General features: G+C 44.1%; 1 protein-coding gene across 1 annotated transcript in view; it reads left to right on the top strand.

Moving 5' to 3' along the window:
• Window positions 1-1,148: 1,148 nt before the first annotated feature.
• The window catches only part of ATP2A2 (ATPase sarcoplasmic/endoplasmic reticulum Ca2+ transporting 2), a 57,360-nt gene continuing 42,133 nt past the window's right edge, over window positions 1,149-16,375 (top strand). The window contains exons 1-3 of the mRNA XM_056859302.1: window positions 1,149-1,286; window positions 2,474-2,491; window positions 2,586-2,668. Coding sequence (XP_056715280.1) covers window positions 1,169-1,286; window positions 2,474-2,491; window positions 2,586-2,668 — 219 coding nt within the window. The 5' untranslated portion in view covers window positions 1,149-1,168. The remainder of the gene's footprint in view (window positions 1,287-2,473; window positions 2,492-2,585; window positions 2,669-16,375) is intronic.

The raw sequence follows: 16,375 nt of genomic DNA, 5'->3' as shown, positions 1-16,375 counted from the left end.
GGGGAGGCGGTTGGCCTCTTTTCAAAAGAAAATTCAAATCGCCATTTATTCGTTTGGTTCCGGCGCCCGCCGGCGGCGTCCTCACCCCCCCCGGCGCGCCAACCAATCGCGTCGCCGCTAACCGCAAAGTCAAGGCGCGGGAGGGGACTCCCCCCCTCCTTTCCCCATTGTCTGTGTGTTGCGCGTCGACGCCCGAGAGCTCCTTTCCCTCCGCCTCTCCCCGGCGTCTATGGAAAACTTAGGCGGCAGGATCCGGGTCCGGAGTGACGACACCTCGAGGAGGAGGGAGGGGGTGAGGGGGAGGCGGCGCTCCGGGCCGGCCCCGCCCCCTCTGCTCCGCTCCCTCGGCCAATCAGCGTCGTCCACATGCCGCGGCCGCGCGAGGGGCAGCGGCGAGTTGGCTCGGATAAATTCTATTAGAGCCGCCACCGCCGCCGGCTCAGCCAGCTCCGGGGAGGGCGGGGAAATAAAAGGGAACCGACGCCGCGGCCGCTGAGGGGGGACGGAAGGGAGCAGCCGACGGCGGCTTGGGCGTCCGCGACCACCGGGGGAAGGGGCAGCATCACCACCACCACCACCCCGGGGCAGTTGGTACCCCCCTGAGGAAAGCGAGGCGGGGCGGTTAATCCCATTCCTGAGGGGGAAATAAGCCTCTGAGGAGGAAGAAGCGGGGACGGAAACGGAGGGGGGGCCCCTCAGGCACATTCAGTCACCCCCCCTCAAAGTTCCTCCTTCACCGACAAAAGACCCCTCCCCCCGCCCTTCAGTTTGATTTAATAGGGGCTTCTGTGGCCGTTTATCCCCCCCCCCAAAAGGCTCACTTTCTAGGGGGGTCAAGGGCCTTCCTCCCACAGGAAGAGGGGAACTCGCCCCCCTCCTCAGTTTTTCTCCTCAGGGAGGGGGCGCCTCCTTTTGTTTGGTGGCAACTTCCACCCCCGCCCCCCAAAGGACTTCTCGGGCTTCCCCCCCCCCATGGTGACAAATCGGCGGCGGCGTGGGGATCCGTAGGGGCGGGCGGGAGCACGCAGGGCGAGGTGGCCACAGCGGAGCCTCCGCTCCTGTTCCTGCTGCTGCTGCTGCAAAGGAGGAAGGAGAGCCAGCCGGAGAGGGAAGGAGCGCGGAGGCTCGCCAGGGAACCGCTCGCTGCTGCCGCCGCCTCCCCGCCGCCATGGAGAACGCGCACACCAAGACGGTGGAGGAAGTCCTGGCTTACTTCAGCGTCAACGAGAGCACCGGCCTCAGCTCGGAGCAGGTCAAGAAGCTCAGGGAGAGATGGGGGGCCAACGGTAAGGCGCGCGGGGGGGGGGGGACGACGACTCGCTGCCTGCCTGCCTTCCTTCCTTCCTTTCCTCCCCCCCCCCATTTCCCTGGAAAGCGGAGATGCTTCGGGGGATTCTTTTTACTCTCCCCCCCACACACACACAATCATAATTCTGTCCCCCTACCCTTCTCCTCCTCCTCCTCCCTGGGCCTGACTCGAAGCTTCGAGCCGCGGCGGACAAATGAGCGCACACCTGCAAGTGGGGCGGGGGGGGGGGAGAGAGAAAAGCCGGCATCTGTTTCCAGGACCCGGAATAAAAGGGGGAAAAAGGGAGCGAGAAGATGGCTGACTCGGAATCCACCTCGTGGGTTTCCTCCGCGCTTGCTGGGGCTGTTGCAACACGCAGGCTGTCAGCTTCACTTCCTTTTCACCTTTCCGTGGTGTGTGTGTGTGGGGGGGAAGGTAGCTTTTATCAAAAAAAAGGGGAGATGACTCCTCGCTTTCTTGATTTTCCTCCCCCCCCATTGCTTCTCTCAGTTTCCTATTTGACCTCTGTTTCCTCCACGCTTTCCTTCCGGCTTGGTGCCTGCCAAGGGTTGCCCTTTATTTAAAAATTGTGGGGTTCCAAAGGGTTGGGGCGGGGGGAGAAGACTGGGACAATTTTGTGTGCTTGTGTACTAAAAATCCGTTTTCAAATAGGAAATCATAGCACCGGGAAGGGGGGTGTTTCCAGGAGCTATCCCAGAATGGCGCAATGGTTGCCACTATATAGCAATTTTCTTTTTTTCTTCCGGAAAATGATGGGGTAGGAATCCATGTTTGGCTGTTGGCGGTGGGGGTGGGTGGGAGTGTAGCGGAGCATTCAAAGCCTTTGACCCGGTCCGGTGTACAGGGAGCTGCATGAGAAGTTGGCACTAGTGATGACTTGGCTGAATCTGTAACCTCGCAAGCTTACTGCTAGAACATACTTCACCGCATGAGGCCTGATCTTGCCTGTCTGCCTGCCTCATTGATAGAAGGCGCTGTAAGAGTGATGTAGTTTATGCCTTCATAAATGTTTTCAGTTGAGTATTTGGTTTAACAGAACACTTCAGTTTCTGAAAAAAAATTGAAAAGCATTGGTGATAGGATACTGTTGTCATATCTAATGGAATTTCCTGACTTTTTCTCTCCTCTTCTACATGCTTCCTGGAAAATCATTGCCTCTTAAAGAATTACCGGCTGAAGAAGGTAAGCAAGTTTATAAGGCAGTAGTGATGATATTTCTGTCCAACTCTTTTCCAGTATGTGTTTTACAGTTTGTGCCTATGTTTTATCTTGGCAGGAAAAACTTTACTTGAGCTTGTGATCGAACAGTTTGAAGACTTATTAGTTAGAATTTTGTTGTTGGCAGCATGTATATCTTTTGTAAGTATTCTATTAAATTCTTGATTTATTATGTGTATATTGATGCACAGGTTTCCCAGAAGTTCTTAATTTGATCTGCATAAAATGTTGAAAAATGAAATTTCATGTTCAGTTTTAGCCAGGGCGTACTATTTCCTGTCTGCTACAATTGCATAATCTCTAAATCTTAAACCAATAATTTGGATCCTAATCCTTAATATGCTTCCTTATGTCCTAATTTAATTTCTCTTGTACCTCCCAATGAAAAGCTATGTTTAATATGGGGTCCAAACAGTATATGTTAAACTAGATGTAATAAATGTTTTTGGATTAATATTACCATTTTTGTCTGGGATATTTTTACTTCTGCTTGAAGCAGATTCGCCCAGTGTTACCTTTTAACCTTGGCCCCAATAGGAAGGTGAGCTGGTATTTTTTTGCAGTTGATTGTTATGAAACTAACTGAGACGGGAAGTCTTTTTTTGGATGCAATGCAAACTGTAAATAGAATTTGCATGGGGAATATTCCAGTTGCCTTCCCTTGCTGATAATAGCAAGGTGACAGTTGTTGCTCTTGACAGTGACAAGAACGGTGACAGCAGTGATGGCACCATTGTTGACCAAATTTGGTAACTGACCTTTGGGAAGCCTCTTGTAGAATAAACTCCATGCCTTACACACAGAATTAGTGAGATGGAGCTGCATCTCAGTGTGTGTGTGTGTGTGTGTATTTATTTATTTATTAAAAAGAGGAGGTTATTGTTGCCTAATATGATGCTTACTGTGCGATTGCAGGGGGAACAGTATGCATGTAGCAAAGATTTTAGAAAACACGAAATCATGGTTCCTGACAAATTGAATAGGAAGAAATGAGCATATTCTCTGAGAGGAAAATAGGTTAAATTATGGAGGACTAAGCACGTTGCACCAGATAATGTTATGTGTGATTGTGGGGAAACCCAGGTCTGAATCCCTGTTTAACCCCAAAACTCATGGTGCTCTTGGGCATGAGGCTACTTGTTGCCTCAGCCTACCTTGCAGGATTACCATGAGGGTCACCAAGGCCTTGTGCACTGAAAAAATATTCAGCCTTGTACAATGAAAAAATATTCTAGAAAAGGTTGGGATCCGCAGAGGCCCTTATTGAATGTACTCCAGTACTTCCTTGCACACGTTGAGGCTTTCTGGTTTTCCCTTTCAGCTATAGCCCCTTGTGTTGCATCTGGCTGCTCCTGAGAGGGCCAGCTGAAAAGCATTTTGTTGTCCCAAGCAGGTCCTGAAGGAAGGAGTTAGCAGTTACCTCACCGCGGTAGATGCTGCTCAGAAGGTGACGAGCCCCAGAGGTGCTCGTAGCACTGCTAGAGCTCATCCTCTTCCCAGAGGTGGTGAAAGTGTGGGTTGGGAAGATGATGGGTTGTTACCTCCCTGACCAGTATCACCGGAAGGAAGGTGAGCATCCTGGAACTTGCTTTCCTCCCAGGATCAGGGAAGCTACTGGTGTCCATCATCTACCACGCCACCTGGGATTGATCGGTCCTCATCCCAGGAAACTGAGGAAGGCTTTGGGGAGGTGGCAGACCGTCTCTTTCCACTTGACCTGTGCAGCCTCTGTCTAGGATTCAGGAGTAAGGCAGACTTGAGACTGCTAGAACTCAGCCTCCTGAGGGATGTGCAGTGGTGTAGCAGGTCAGGGATGTGAAGTCGGGCACAAGCTTTGCTCGCTGCTGTGTGTCCACCCTCTTCAGATTCTGGCTTTTCAAGGGGCCATTTGGCTTGTTTGTTCAGTGAGCTGACCCTGGCTCCTAGTAAATTTACTAGCTTCCCAGAGCAGCTTTTCAGGGTAATGAAAGATGCGATGGGAGGGAGGAACATGAGAAATCCAGTGCTTGTGCAGAACCTCCAGCATAGGGGTGCTTCTCCCTATAAGTACACCTAATATCAGTAACAGTTTCCTAAGTAACTTCCATATTCTTGGTGCCTTTTAAAATGGAAAACAAACACAATCCTGACTTGTTCTGCCCTTGGAAATTGACTCATGACAGTAAGGAGGATAAACCTTTGTGTGGTTATGCGGTATAGTCTGCTGCTGCTCTAGGCCAGTGAGGGTTTCAAATATCAGGGCATGCTGTTTCAAAGAAGGGGGGGCATTCTGGTGTGTGCATATCATGTTTTGGCAAGTTTTGCTTTGTTGGAGACGGGGGCTTAGTCATTCTGAGTTTTTTCCCTTATGAAGGAGAACTTTGTTTGGCAGTATCAGTTTTGAATGAATGGACAGTTTTATCTGTAGGAAGTTAGAGTTTAAGATGATGGTTATGTGTCTTGGAGCACACTAGAGAGTGGTGGAAAATAGGGACTCTCTAGCCTGCTCAAAAATATGAAGTAGTAGTATCAGTAAGAGATTTGATAGATTCATATTCGTTCCTGAATTTATTAGTATGTATGTTTTCATTTAACAAAGAAGCTGATTCTTCCCCGTGATAAAAACTGCTCGTTTCAAATTAGATTTTAGTGCCTGTTGGTTATTAGTAAGGTGAGGTTATAAGTTCTGAGAGCATACAGCAGGTGTAGGCCTCAAACACTCAACATTACATCAGAACTCAGTAATCAACATGAAATTGACCTTTAGAGTTAGATGGCTCAAACTTGAAGATGAGGAGCCACATCATGTCTGGTGTTTCTTAACAGCTATGATGACACAGCTTAGTTTTTGCTGGGAACTTTCCTAAGAGTTTCCTGGAAGGAAACTAGTGAGGTTATTCCTCCACAGTCTCTTCTAGTTTTTCAAAACTAAATTTGGAGTAATAATAGCAAAAAATGGGTGTTGACTTCCATTTCACAGTTTATATTTGATTTATTATTATTGCTTTAGTGTGTGTGTGTGTGTGTGTGTAAAGTGCCATCAAGCAGCCGACTTATGGCGACCCCTTTTGGGGTTTTCATGGCAGGAGACTAACAGAGGTGGTTTGCCAGTGCCTTCCTCTGCACAGCAACCCTGGCATTCCTTGGTGGTCTTCTTCCAAATACTAACCAGGGCTGATCCTGCTTAGCTTCTGAGATCTGACAAGATCAGGCTAGCCTGGGCCATTCAGGTCAGGGAATTGCTTTAATAGCATGATCTAATTTTCTTTAAATTCAGAAATAACATTCTAGACTTGCATTATTCATGTTAAAGATATTAGCAGACTATCTTATTTGGGTGGAGATTGGTTTTGTTCACCAAATATAGTCAAAACCAATTATAATCCTTGAACTAGAATGATAGAGTTGGAAGGGATCACCAGGGTCACTACATTGTGACGCTAGTGCTGTTTCTCCATTTGAAGTTGGATTTTCATATAGTCCTCTTTGCCCTGACCTGGATAGTCCAGGCTAGCCTCCTCTTGTCAGGTCTCAGACGCAAAGCAGGGTTGACCCTGGCAAATATTTGGATGGCAAATCTCCAAGGAATACCAAGGTCATGACATGGAGGCAGGCAATGGTAGACCACCTCTGAACGTCTCATGCCTTGAAAACCCTACGGGGTCACCAAAGGTTGGCTGTGACTTGATGGCTAAAAAAACCGGTCTTTTTTCAGTTCTGTCTGCAAATTAGGATGTTTTTGAGATTAGGTTTGGTCTTGATGAGTCTCTACGGGTTAGAAACTCTCAAACTGAGAGCTACAAATTTGTTGGTGGGACAAAACTGAGATATGCACTGGTATGCTGAAACCCTGATGTCTGGCAGTTTGTGATCAAATATGTGCCCTACTAAGTAAAATATAATAATAATGATCTGGTGCCATTCATTTTCCAAAGAGATACTTAAAAGGGGCAAGTGTGAGAGTGCGGCAAAAACTGTTCAAATTTCATGCATTTGAAAAACCTCAGTAGGAATACAGGAGAGCATTTTGTGAGAGGAGGTGCTGTGCTATAAAACACCACATTGTGCTATGTATAAGCGTGATTTAAAATGCGCAAATTCTGTACTGTGTTGCATTCTCACTGTTGGATTAATATATACTGTTTAACATGCCTAGTACCACAAAGAGTTCCATATGATGATTTTTTCCCCTACCCTTAATGGATATTTAGCCATTTCGCATGCAAGTTGGTACACAAAGATGAACATGAACTAAAACTGTAGATTGTGTCAGGATTAGCAGTGGAAATCCAGGAAGAAATTGATTTGAGATGTATTAATGGCACTTTGCTTGTTAACTGTTTGAAAAATGGAATGTGAAGATGACTGTCCCGTAGGTCTGGATTTATGGACTGTTGAGGAGAAGGGAAAAAAATAATTGTGGCTTCAGGGAGCCAAACATGCATTTGCTGACAATGTGTTAGAAGATATGTAAGTGTTATCCTGAACTGGACACACTGGTTCATTCTCTCCTGCATTGTCTGCTCTGGCTAGCAGTGGCTGTTTAAAGCCTGTCAGGCAGAGGTCTTTTCCAGCCCCATTGCTCCTCTGTGGGGGGGTTGAACCTGGGTTTCAAGCATGCACTTGTTCATTGAGCTAGGCTCCCATTCTCGGAGAGGCATCTCTAAGCACCACATCCTGAAACACTAGCCTTGTTTCTTGGGTTCAGTTTGGATGATTCCTTATTTGTTTGAAGATCAGATTTCCACTGTTATCCTGAACATAACAGCCTGCTGTGAAATTTCTAGCAGTGATCCATGACACTGGTGTGTACTAAATTGCGTTTGCGACACAATTATACCTGTAGAATAGCAGATGCAGCACAGAAGATTAAGTTATTGGAACATGAGATCGTTTTACCTACTTGTGTCTCTTATACCAGTAATGCACAATACTCTTCATGCTCTTCATTCATAACACAGTGTTCTAGCTATGTCATTTTCTGACTTCTGTGGATTGGCTTTCAGTAATCTCTGCATGTGTATTTGAGGGCACTTCTTAAAGTGGACCCAATTTATCTCCGGAAGCATATTTGTAACCTGAATACGAATTCAGGTAGTCATCAACCCACTAGCTCTTGTTGCTACTCTAACTACAAAGACACTTTTGATTTTGGATAAATCAAACTTAACTTGCTCCACCTATTAAGGTCCACATGGAGTTGATAGTTTTACTATTCTAAGAATGAAAGAAGGGATTCCACCTGTTATGTAAGATCACTTTGTTGAACAATTATTTCAGATACCTTGCTTTCCTTTTTGACAAAGCAATGAACATTACATGACATCTCCATTAAAATTGGATGAAGGGGTTTGGTGTGAGTGAGGTCTGTCTGATTATGAAGAACTCATTTTATTTCTAGCACCTCCATTGACAGCTCCTTGTAGATTTGTTTTCTCAAAACAAATTTGAGAAAAGGCATTGAAGTAGAAATATTATTTACTATGCACCCTGTCCTTTTTTTAAAAAACAAAGGTTTGAAAATGACTAATGAATTTCTTTGGTTGACAGAACGTAAATGAAAACTGAATTTCTAGACTTTTATCTGAAAAGGATATCATAAAACATTTAACCCTGTTGTGGTTTTAATTGCTGATTTTTTTATTCGTATGCTAGCAAAACAATTGATCAAATGAATCTTGGGAGGTTCTAAAGTTGCCTAAGAATAGTATGCCTGTGGTAATTCAGGTGTTTAACACAATGGGAAAGCATTTATTTAACTCAGTATGTTGTGTCTTGCAGACTAAAACTGTATAGTTTTTTTTTAAAGTTGTATTAGAAAGAGTTGTAGAATTATTAAAAATGCATAGCTGTTGAAGAAAGGTCACCTTGGAAAGATACTGAAAATAAGTAGTTGCGTTGGTTCCAGATAACCCTTCTGTTTCCTGCTTCTCAGAGTAGCAACAAATAGATGAGCCATATTAACTCAGACTTCTCTGTCCCATCAGCTTCCCTCTGTTGACAGCTTCATTTTTCTATGGGATTCTTAATGTAAGGGGCATTGGCTCATTTTGAATTGTGAAGAGAAGTGAAACAATCTGAACTGATGGTTGGCAGCTCCCCATACAGCTGAATAACTTGTGTGGAATAACTTATCAAGGCTGTTGCAAAGAAATCTTTTATTTTTTTAATTTTAAATGAAATACGGTAAATTAGACTTTATCATATTAAAAGTCCAGATGGCACTCTAGAGAGGGTGAGAAAAATGATAGTGTTAATAAGGGACTGTCAGATTCATAAAGTGTACTAAATATGCAATCATTTAACAAAACTGTATTTTAGCAAGATTGGACAGGGAAATGAATTAGTGTAATTAGACTTAGATGGGATATGTATTCTGCATGCATCTGAAATAGTTTCTCATTCAAGTGGTTATCTTCCCCTCCCTTCTCCACAATGGGTCATTAGATGTATGGGTTATTGATTTAATCTATTCTTTGCATGCTCTTTGTTTCTGGATTAGACATACAGCGCTGATTATATATTAACCATAATATGACTTTTCATGCAGTGGTCAAATCTGCACAGGAATTGTTGCAATATTTTTAGTTTTCTTCTTTCATGACCAGATTATTGCTGACTGTCTTAATTGTAAGTCTGGTTCTAGCATGAACTGATTGGCTGTTGCAGTTACAAAGTTTGTTTCTATTAATGTACATACCAACATTAGAAGTTCTGTGAAGCTGGAATTCTGCAAGCAATGAATGAATTAGGGGGACTCTTGAAGGCGATTCAAGTTCCCATTTAATAAGTAGTAGCGTCAAAGATAAACTTGGTATTTCTTATGACAGCACAGGAATAGTGAAGCAAAAGAGAACTAATCCTTGCTATCTTTCAGTGTACCTTTTTGAAAAGGAAGTTTGTTTCATTGACCTTACATTCATGATTAACTCAGACCAGTATGCTGATGATCAATATGCAGTAGTGCCCATGAATCTTCATGGTTGAAGAGAGTTCCTTACAAAATATCCATCTGCAGTGATAACCAGTGTTTATTGAGGAATAAGGTATGCCAGGTTGTACTATTCATTGTGTTACATCTTAGCTTTGGTAAAGAGCATTTTCTGGCAGGGTTACAAAATGCTTTGGCTTGGGATCCATAAATTTGGGTTCCCCTTGGTAGCAAGCCATAATTTATCCTGCCTCTCCTCCCCAATGAAATGAAAGGTGGGGTTTTTTTGTGTGTGACTCATGTTACACTGAACTTTGGAGGCACTTGAAAACAGTGAGACCTCTTAAGCATGGCAAGATTGGGGCATGCCAGAGCCTCTATTGTTCTGTGTTGGGACAGGTGCTTGCCACATATAGCTGTCCCTAGTGACCTAGCAAGTCCTTCTCAGGGCCCTTGTTCAGAATATGCTTCTTCAGTTCTGGAAATATGTCTACAACATAACGGCATAACTAAAAGAGAAAATTATGTTAGTGATATAGTTTCACTTTTATTTTTTTCTTCACTTTTTCTTCTGTCTCCTTCCCGCTTGTACCTGCTTGATGCTTTCATTTCTGTTGGGTTGCTCAATCCTTTCATGCAGTCCTTTGCTATAAAGGATGCATGAGCACTGCTGTGCTAACATATTCACCTTGTTTCTTTCTTTAAACTTAGGTTTAGTTCAGCAGCTGTGGTGGTAAAGCTGTGTCCAGATTGTACTACTTCAGACTGCCGAGTAGGGCACCCATCTGTCACACGCTAGCATGGCATCTGTTACAGGGCTCAGAACTTGAAAAAAGTGACACTTTTAGATTCTAGAAGTATGTTGCACCAGTGCTGCTTTGGTTTATAAAGGAAGCCTGGAAACCTAAGCAGTTTATAATGAAGGCTTGCAAACACGAGAGAGCATTTTTCGGGGCATCCAAATAAAACTGCCTTCATGGCTCTGGCTGCTGTTTTTTATCCATCTTTTATCTGCCCCACCCCCCATGTTGAAGACTGCTGACGGGCAAGAAAAGCCATCCTGATGGGATTGCGTCAAGGCATGGAAGCACGCAACAGAACAAAGTGCCCGTTAATCAGCAGCACAGTTAGAATAACTGATGTCACCAGTGCTGCTTAGCCAGGACATTGATATAGTCACATATATACAATATCTTGCAGAAAGTGTAATTGGCAGTCTGTTGGCAGACTGGACCATATTTGAGAGAAATATTAAGTAGGCATAAATCTGGCATAAGGAACAAATTCTAAATAGCCAGTCCTATTGTTGAACATTTTTACTTCCCTTGTTATTTCATCAGGCCTCACAGTAACCATTTTCAAAGAACTATATTTGAATGCTTGTATGGAATGGGAGATGGCAGAACAGGACATTATTCAGAAGCTTTTTCAGTGAAGACCAAACCAGAGATTAGGGTTTCTTCTTACACTGCAAATGCTGAGAGTAATGTTGTATACTGTACTTCCCCATGTAATCCCTTACTGGATGTTCCTTTAAGAGATCTTCCAAAACATTCCATCAGCTGATCCCTCATCTCTAAAGTAGTATCCAGTAATGCGGTAATAACCTATGATCAAACTAATGTTGTACGTGCCACTTGATTTTCTTATGCTCTTGAAAGGTGTAACCATGATGTTCTGAAAGAATTGTAAGGCTTTAATGCCTACTTACAGTTATAAGGGAAATAAGAATGATCTAATCAAAGATCCCTGTGCAGAAAACGGATTCACACATTCATTGAGTTTTTGTAGAATGGCATTTGACTAGAAATGAATAAATTGCAGGTCTCACCATGTGGAAAAGGGAGGGAGTGTCAGCTGGTATGCTGCATGGGCATGGTATGTAAATGTGTGTATCTATTAAAAAAATCTGGACTTCTTAGCTGTACAGCATGTTTTGTTATGAAAAGAAGAATTTCAGATTGACAGTTAGCTTTCTAGAGCTGGTTTCCTGTCCTCATGGTTATAAAAGAAAAACTGAGTAGTATGGGAAATCACGCCAAATGGTTAAGCGCTTAGAAATTAGGATGGGGTGTATTCTCTTGACCGCCAGCGTGGTTTAGTGGTTAAGGTGTCAGACTAGAATCTGGGAAACCCAGGCTTGAATCCCCACTCTGCCATCGAAACTTGCTGGGTGACCTTGGGCCAGTCATGCACTCAGCTTCAATCCTGGCAAGTAGTTGGATGGAAGATCTCTAAGGAATACCTGGGCATGACGTGGATTGCAGGCAATGGCAATCCACCTCTGAACATTCTTGCCTTGAAAACTCTATGGGGTCAACATGTCAGTTGTGTCTTGATAGCAAAACACACACGCACATATTCTCTTAGCAAAGTAGAGATACCTGTAGATTAGACTCTTGATGGTTGGAGGTTGTGCAGAGAATGCATCTTGCAGCAAAATGTGAGAAAGTTCATAATTCCACATGGTTTTTATGGTATGGGTAGACATGTTAGCCTTGTACCTATTGTATATAATGTAAAGAATATACATATATTGTTTTGTATTAAATAAATGTATAATAAAAAAGAGAAGCAATATACAGAAATAATGAAAGTTTCAAAGCTGGTCATGCTACCGCTAAAGATTCTGCTATGAAATTGTGGCCTGTGCCTTTAGTTTAACGAGCTTAAACTTTCACACTTATCTGTCATATTTATAAATAAAATTGCTATGTAAATAATTTAAATCTGTATTTAGCTACTTTTAAAAGTAGACTCCAGTCTTTTCGTGTGGGTACTTAAATTTTTTTTGTCTGTCTCCATTAGGTTGGGTCTGCCTAACACTTCTGCTGGCAAAAAGTAGGGAGGTTTTTTGTAGATTTCCCCCTCATGTTGTTCTTGGGGAGTGCCTGTCCTCCCAGAGCAGCATTTTGAGCTGCACAGGAGGGGGGAGGCAAGAAAGTCCTGTTTTTACTGACAAAAATCCTGATGTCATTAGAAATTTGGGCCAGTCACTTTCTCACAGCCCATCCTACCTCACAGGGTTGTTCGGTTAAAGTGGATGTAGGGGAGGACTGTCTGTGTCACCCCTGAGCTTCTTGGAGTAAGGGCAGGATTAAAATGTACTCTGGATAAAGTTTAATTTTTAAAAATCCAAGTTCTGTGTGAACCCAGAATTCCAAAATTTAAAAAGTTGTGTAAGGCGAGGCTACTGTCTCATAATTCAGGCAAATATGTAGTAATACGTTATGCATTGGTAGATGTTTATAACTATGTATACCAAATGTTAACTGTGGCCAGTTTTTAAAAACACATTGCCCATATTGCTCTTCACTGGTTAATGCAGCCAAGGAGGTCGTTGAATACTGATATCTTGTTTCAGCACTCAGCTTTTGTCTATATTGGTCTACATTATAGCTGCATGATTGGAGCTCCATCAAGTGGCTAATGATGTTGTAATTGCAGCCATTTTAGAAGAGCCAGGATGTAATTTTGGAGTGTTTTATGCTCTTTAGAAAACTAGGTGTTTTATGCTCTTTAGAATACTCTGCTGTAGTCCTCTGTTTTCCTTGTGTTTTTTTTTTAAAAAGGATGGCTAATACAGATGCTGAAACTTTCGAACTGATAATGCCAGCCTGTAGACTGTCCCAGTGGTTTGTAATTGCCTAGTAGGAGATCTGTTTCCACATTATTTTCTGGCGTGATCAGGGCTGTCCAGCTGATTAGAACTCTAGTGCAGTGCTCTGGAAACTGCTGTAGTTTATGACTATGGAACTGTTTGAGGAGGCTTAAGAACATAAGAAAGGCCCTGCTGGATCAGACCAAGGCCCATCAAGTCCAGCAGTCTGTTCACACAGTGGCCAACCAGGTGCCTCCAAGAAGCCACAAACAAGACAACTGCAGCAGTACCATCCTGCCTGTGTTCCACTGCACCCAAAATAATAGGCATGCTCCTCTGATCCTGGAGAGAATAGGTATGCAGCATGACTAGTATCCATTCTAACTAATAGCCACGAATACCCCTCTCCTCCATGAATATGTCCACTCCCCTCTTAAAGCCCTCCAAGCTGGCAGCCATCACCACATCCTGGGGCAGGGAGTTCCACAATTTAACTATGCGTTGTGTAAAAAAATACTTCCTTTTATCTGTTTTGAATCTCTCACCCTCCAGCTTTAGCAGATGACCCCGTGTTCTAGTATTATGGGAGAGGGAGAAAAACTTCTCCCTGTCCACTCTCTCCAAACCATGCATAATTTTATAGACCTCTATCATGTCTCCCCTCAGCCCCTTCTTTCCAAGCTAAACAGCCCTAAGCGTCTTAACCGCTTCCCATAGGACAGTTGCTCTAGTCCCCTAATCATTTTGGTTGCTCTCTTCTGCATCTTCTCAAGCTATGTAATATCCTTTTTTAGGTGTGGTGACCAGAATTGTACACAGTATTCCAAGTGTGGTCTCACCATAGATTTGTACAAGGGCAGTATGATATCAGCAGTTTTATTCTCTATTCCTCGTCTAATTATGGCCAGCATGTAATTTGGCTTTTTTACAGCAGCCGCACACTGGGTTGACATCTTCATTGAGCTATCCACTACCACCCCAAGATCCCTTTCTTGGTCTATCGCTGCCAGCACAGATCCCATCAATGTATATGTGAAGTTGGGATTTTTTGCCCCAATATGTATCACTTTACACTTACATTGAATCTCATTTGCCATTTTAATGCCCATTCTTCCAGTATGCAGAGATCATTCTGGAGCTCTTGTTTTAATCACCCTAAATAATTTGGTGTCATCTGCAAACTTGGCTACTTCACTGTTTAACCCCAACTCCAGGTCATTGATGAACAGGTTGAAAAACACCGGTCCCAACACAGATCCCTGAGGCACCCCACTGCTCACATCCCACCATTGGGAGAACTGACCATTGATTCCTACTCTCTGCTTCCTATTTTTTAGCCAGCTCTCAATCCATAAGAGGACTTGTCCTCTCATCCCGTGACTATGAAGTTTGCTTAGCAGTCTTTGGTGGGGGACTTTGTCAGAAGCTTTTTGGAAATCCAAATACACAATATCCAAAAGCTCATTCCTACCCACATGCTTATTGATGCTTTCAAAAAATAGGTTAGTGAGATAGGACCTACCCTTACAGAAGCCATGCTGGGTTTTGCCCAGCAGACCTTGCCCTTCTGTATGCTTGAAAATTCTGTCTTTAATAATGCTTTCCACTAATTTACCCGGAACAGACGTTAAGCTAACTGGCCTGTAATTTCCTGGGTCCCCCCTGGAACCTTTTTAATAAATGGGTGTTACATTGGCCATTCTCTAGTCCTGTGGTACAGAGGCTGATCGAAGGGACATATTACATGTCTTTGTTAGAAGTTCAGCAATTTCCCATTTGAGTTCTTGAAGAACTCTAGGATGAATACCGTCTGGTCCCTGTGACTTGTTAGTTTGCAGTTTGTCTAGAGTGCTTCCCTAATTTCATTCTCCATCTCAAGATCACCCTGAGCCATTGGGTCAGGGGGCCGATAGAACGTCCCCAGTACTAAATCTCCTTTGGGGCCCGGAATTGTCACCCATAAGGATTCTGTGGATGAGTCTGCCCTTTTCATGGTCTCTAGCTTATTAGACACTATGCCTTCCTTGACATACATAGCAACACCCCCTCCAATACGCCCTTCCCTGTCATTTCTATACAGTTTGTAACCAGGGATGACTGTATCCTGCTGGTTCTCTCCCCTCCACCAGGTTTCTGTAATGCTCACTATATGTTTTCTCTTAAAACCATGCACTCTAATTCCCCCATTTTTGCTTGGAGGCTTCTAGCATTAGCATAGAAACACCTCCACACTGTTTCTCTCTTTCGACTTGCCTGGCATGTGCCTTTGGGCGTCTTTAAGTGGCTATCCATCATTTTTTTCCCATTCCCTTTCATATCTAAGTACTTCCTGTGTGGGCAATCTGAAGCAATTTTCCCTTTGTCTGTATGCACTGAGTTTGCCCGAACCGGATGCTTCTCAGCTCCTGTCGGCTTTCTCCCCAGGTTCAGTTTAAAAGCTGCTCTGCCACCTTTTTTATATTATGCGCCAGCAGTCTGGTTCCATCCTGGTTCAAGTGGAGCCCATCCCTTGTGTATAGGCCCAGCTTGTCCCAAAATGTTGCCCAGTACCTTACAAATCTAAAGCCCTCTTCCCTGCACCACTGTCTCATCCACACATTGAGACTCACCAACTGTGCCTGCCTAGCTGGTCCAGCACGTGGAACAGGTAGCATTTCTGAGAAAGCTACCTTGGAGGTCCTGGCTTTTAATCTCCTGCCTAGCAACTTAAATTTGGATTCCAAGACCTCCGGACAACTTTTCCCCATGTCGTTGGTGCCAACATGTACCACAACCACTGGCTCCTCCCCAGCACTATCTACCAGACTACCTATATGACAGGTAATGTCCGCAACCTTCACACCAGGCAGGCAAGTCACCATGTGGTCCATGCACCCGCCAGAAATCCATCTATGTACGTTCCTAAGGATTCAATCCCCCACTACAAGAAGCCCCCCTCCCCTCTGAGGCATATCCTCGGTATGAGAGGATATCTGTTCATCCACCAAGGAAGAGTTCCCTTCTAAGGTACCACATCTCCCTACCTCAGTGAGATGGCCTCCTTCCCCAAGGGCTCCATCATCCGTGACTGGCAGGTTGCCGTCCCCTTGGGACTGGGATGTGACTATTTCATCCCCGGAGTCCTTAGTCACCTCTTTCTCTGCCTGCCTCAGCTCATCCAGTTGAGCTACCTTGGCCTCAAGGAAGTGAACTCGCTTTCTGAGAGCTAGGAGCTCCCTGCACCGAGCACACACCCACGACCTCTGTCCAGCAGGCAGATAATCATACATGTGACACTCCATGCAGCACACTGGATAGCCCCCTGACTCCTCCTGGCTTTCTACCTTCATAACTGGTA

This window comes from Euleptes europaea, chromosome 13, assembly GCF_029931775.1.
Source record: "Euleptes europaea isolate rEulEur1 chromosome 13, rEulEur1.hap1, whole genome shotgun sequence".
Taxonomy (NCBI): domain Eukaryota; kingdom Metazoa; phylum Chordata; class Lepidosauria; order Squamata; family Sphaerodactylidae; genus Euleptes; species Euleptes europaea.
The sequence above is the reverse complement of the archived record's forward strand: the minus strand, read 5'-3'. Positions and strand labels throughout refer to the sequence as shown.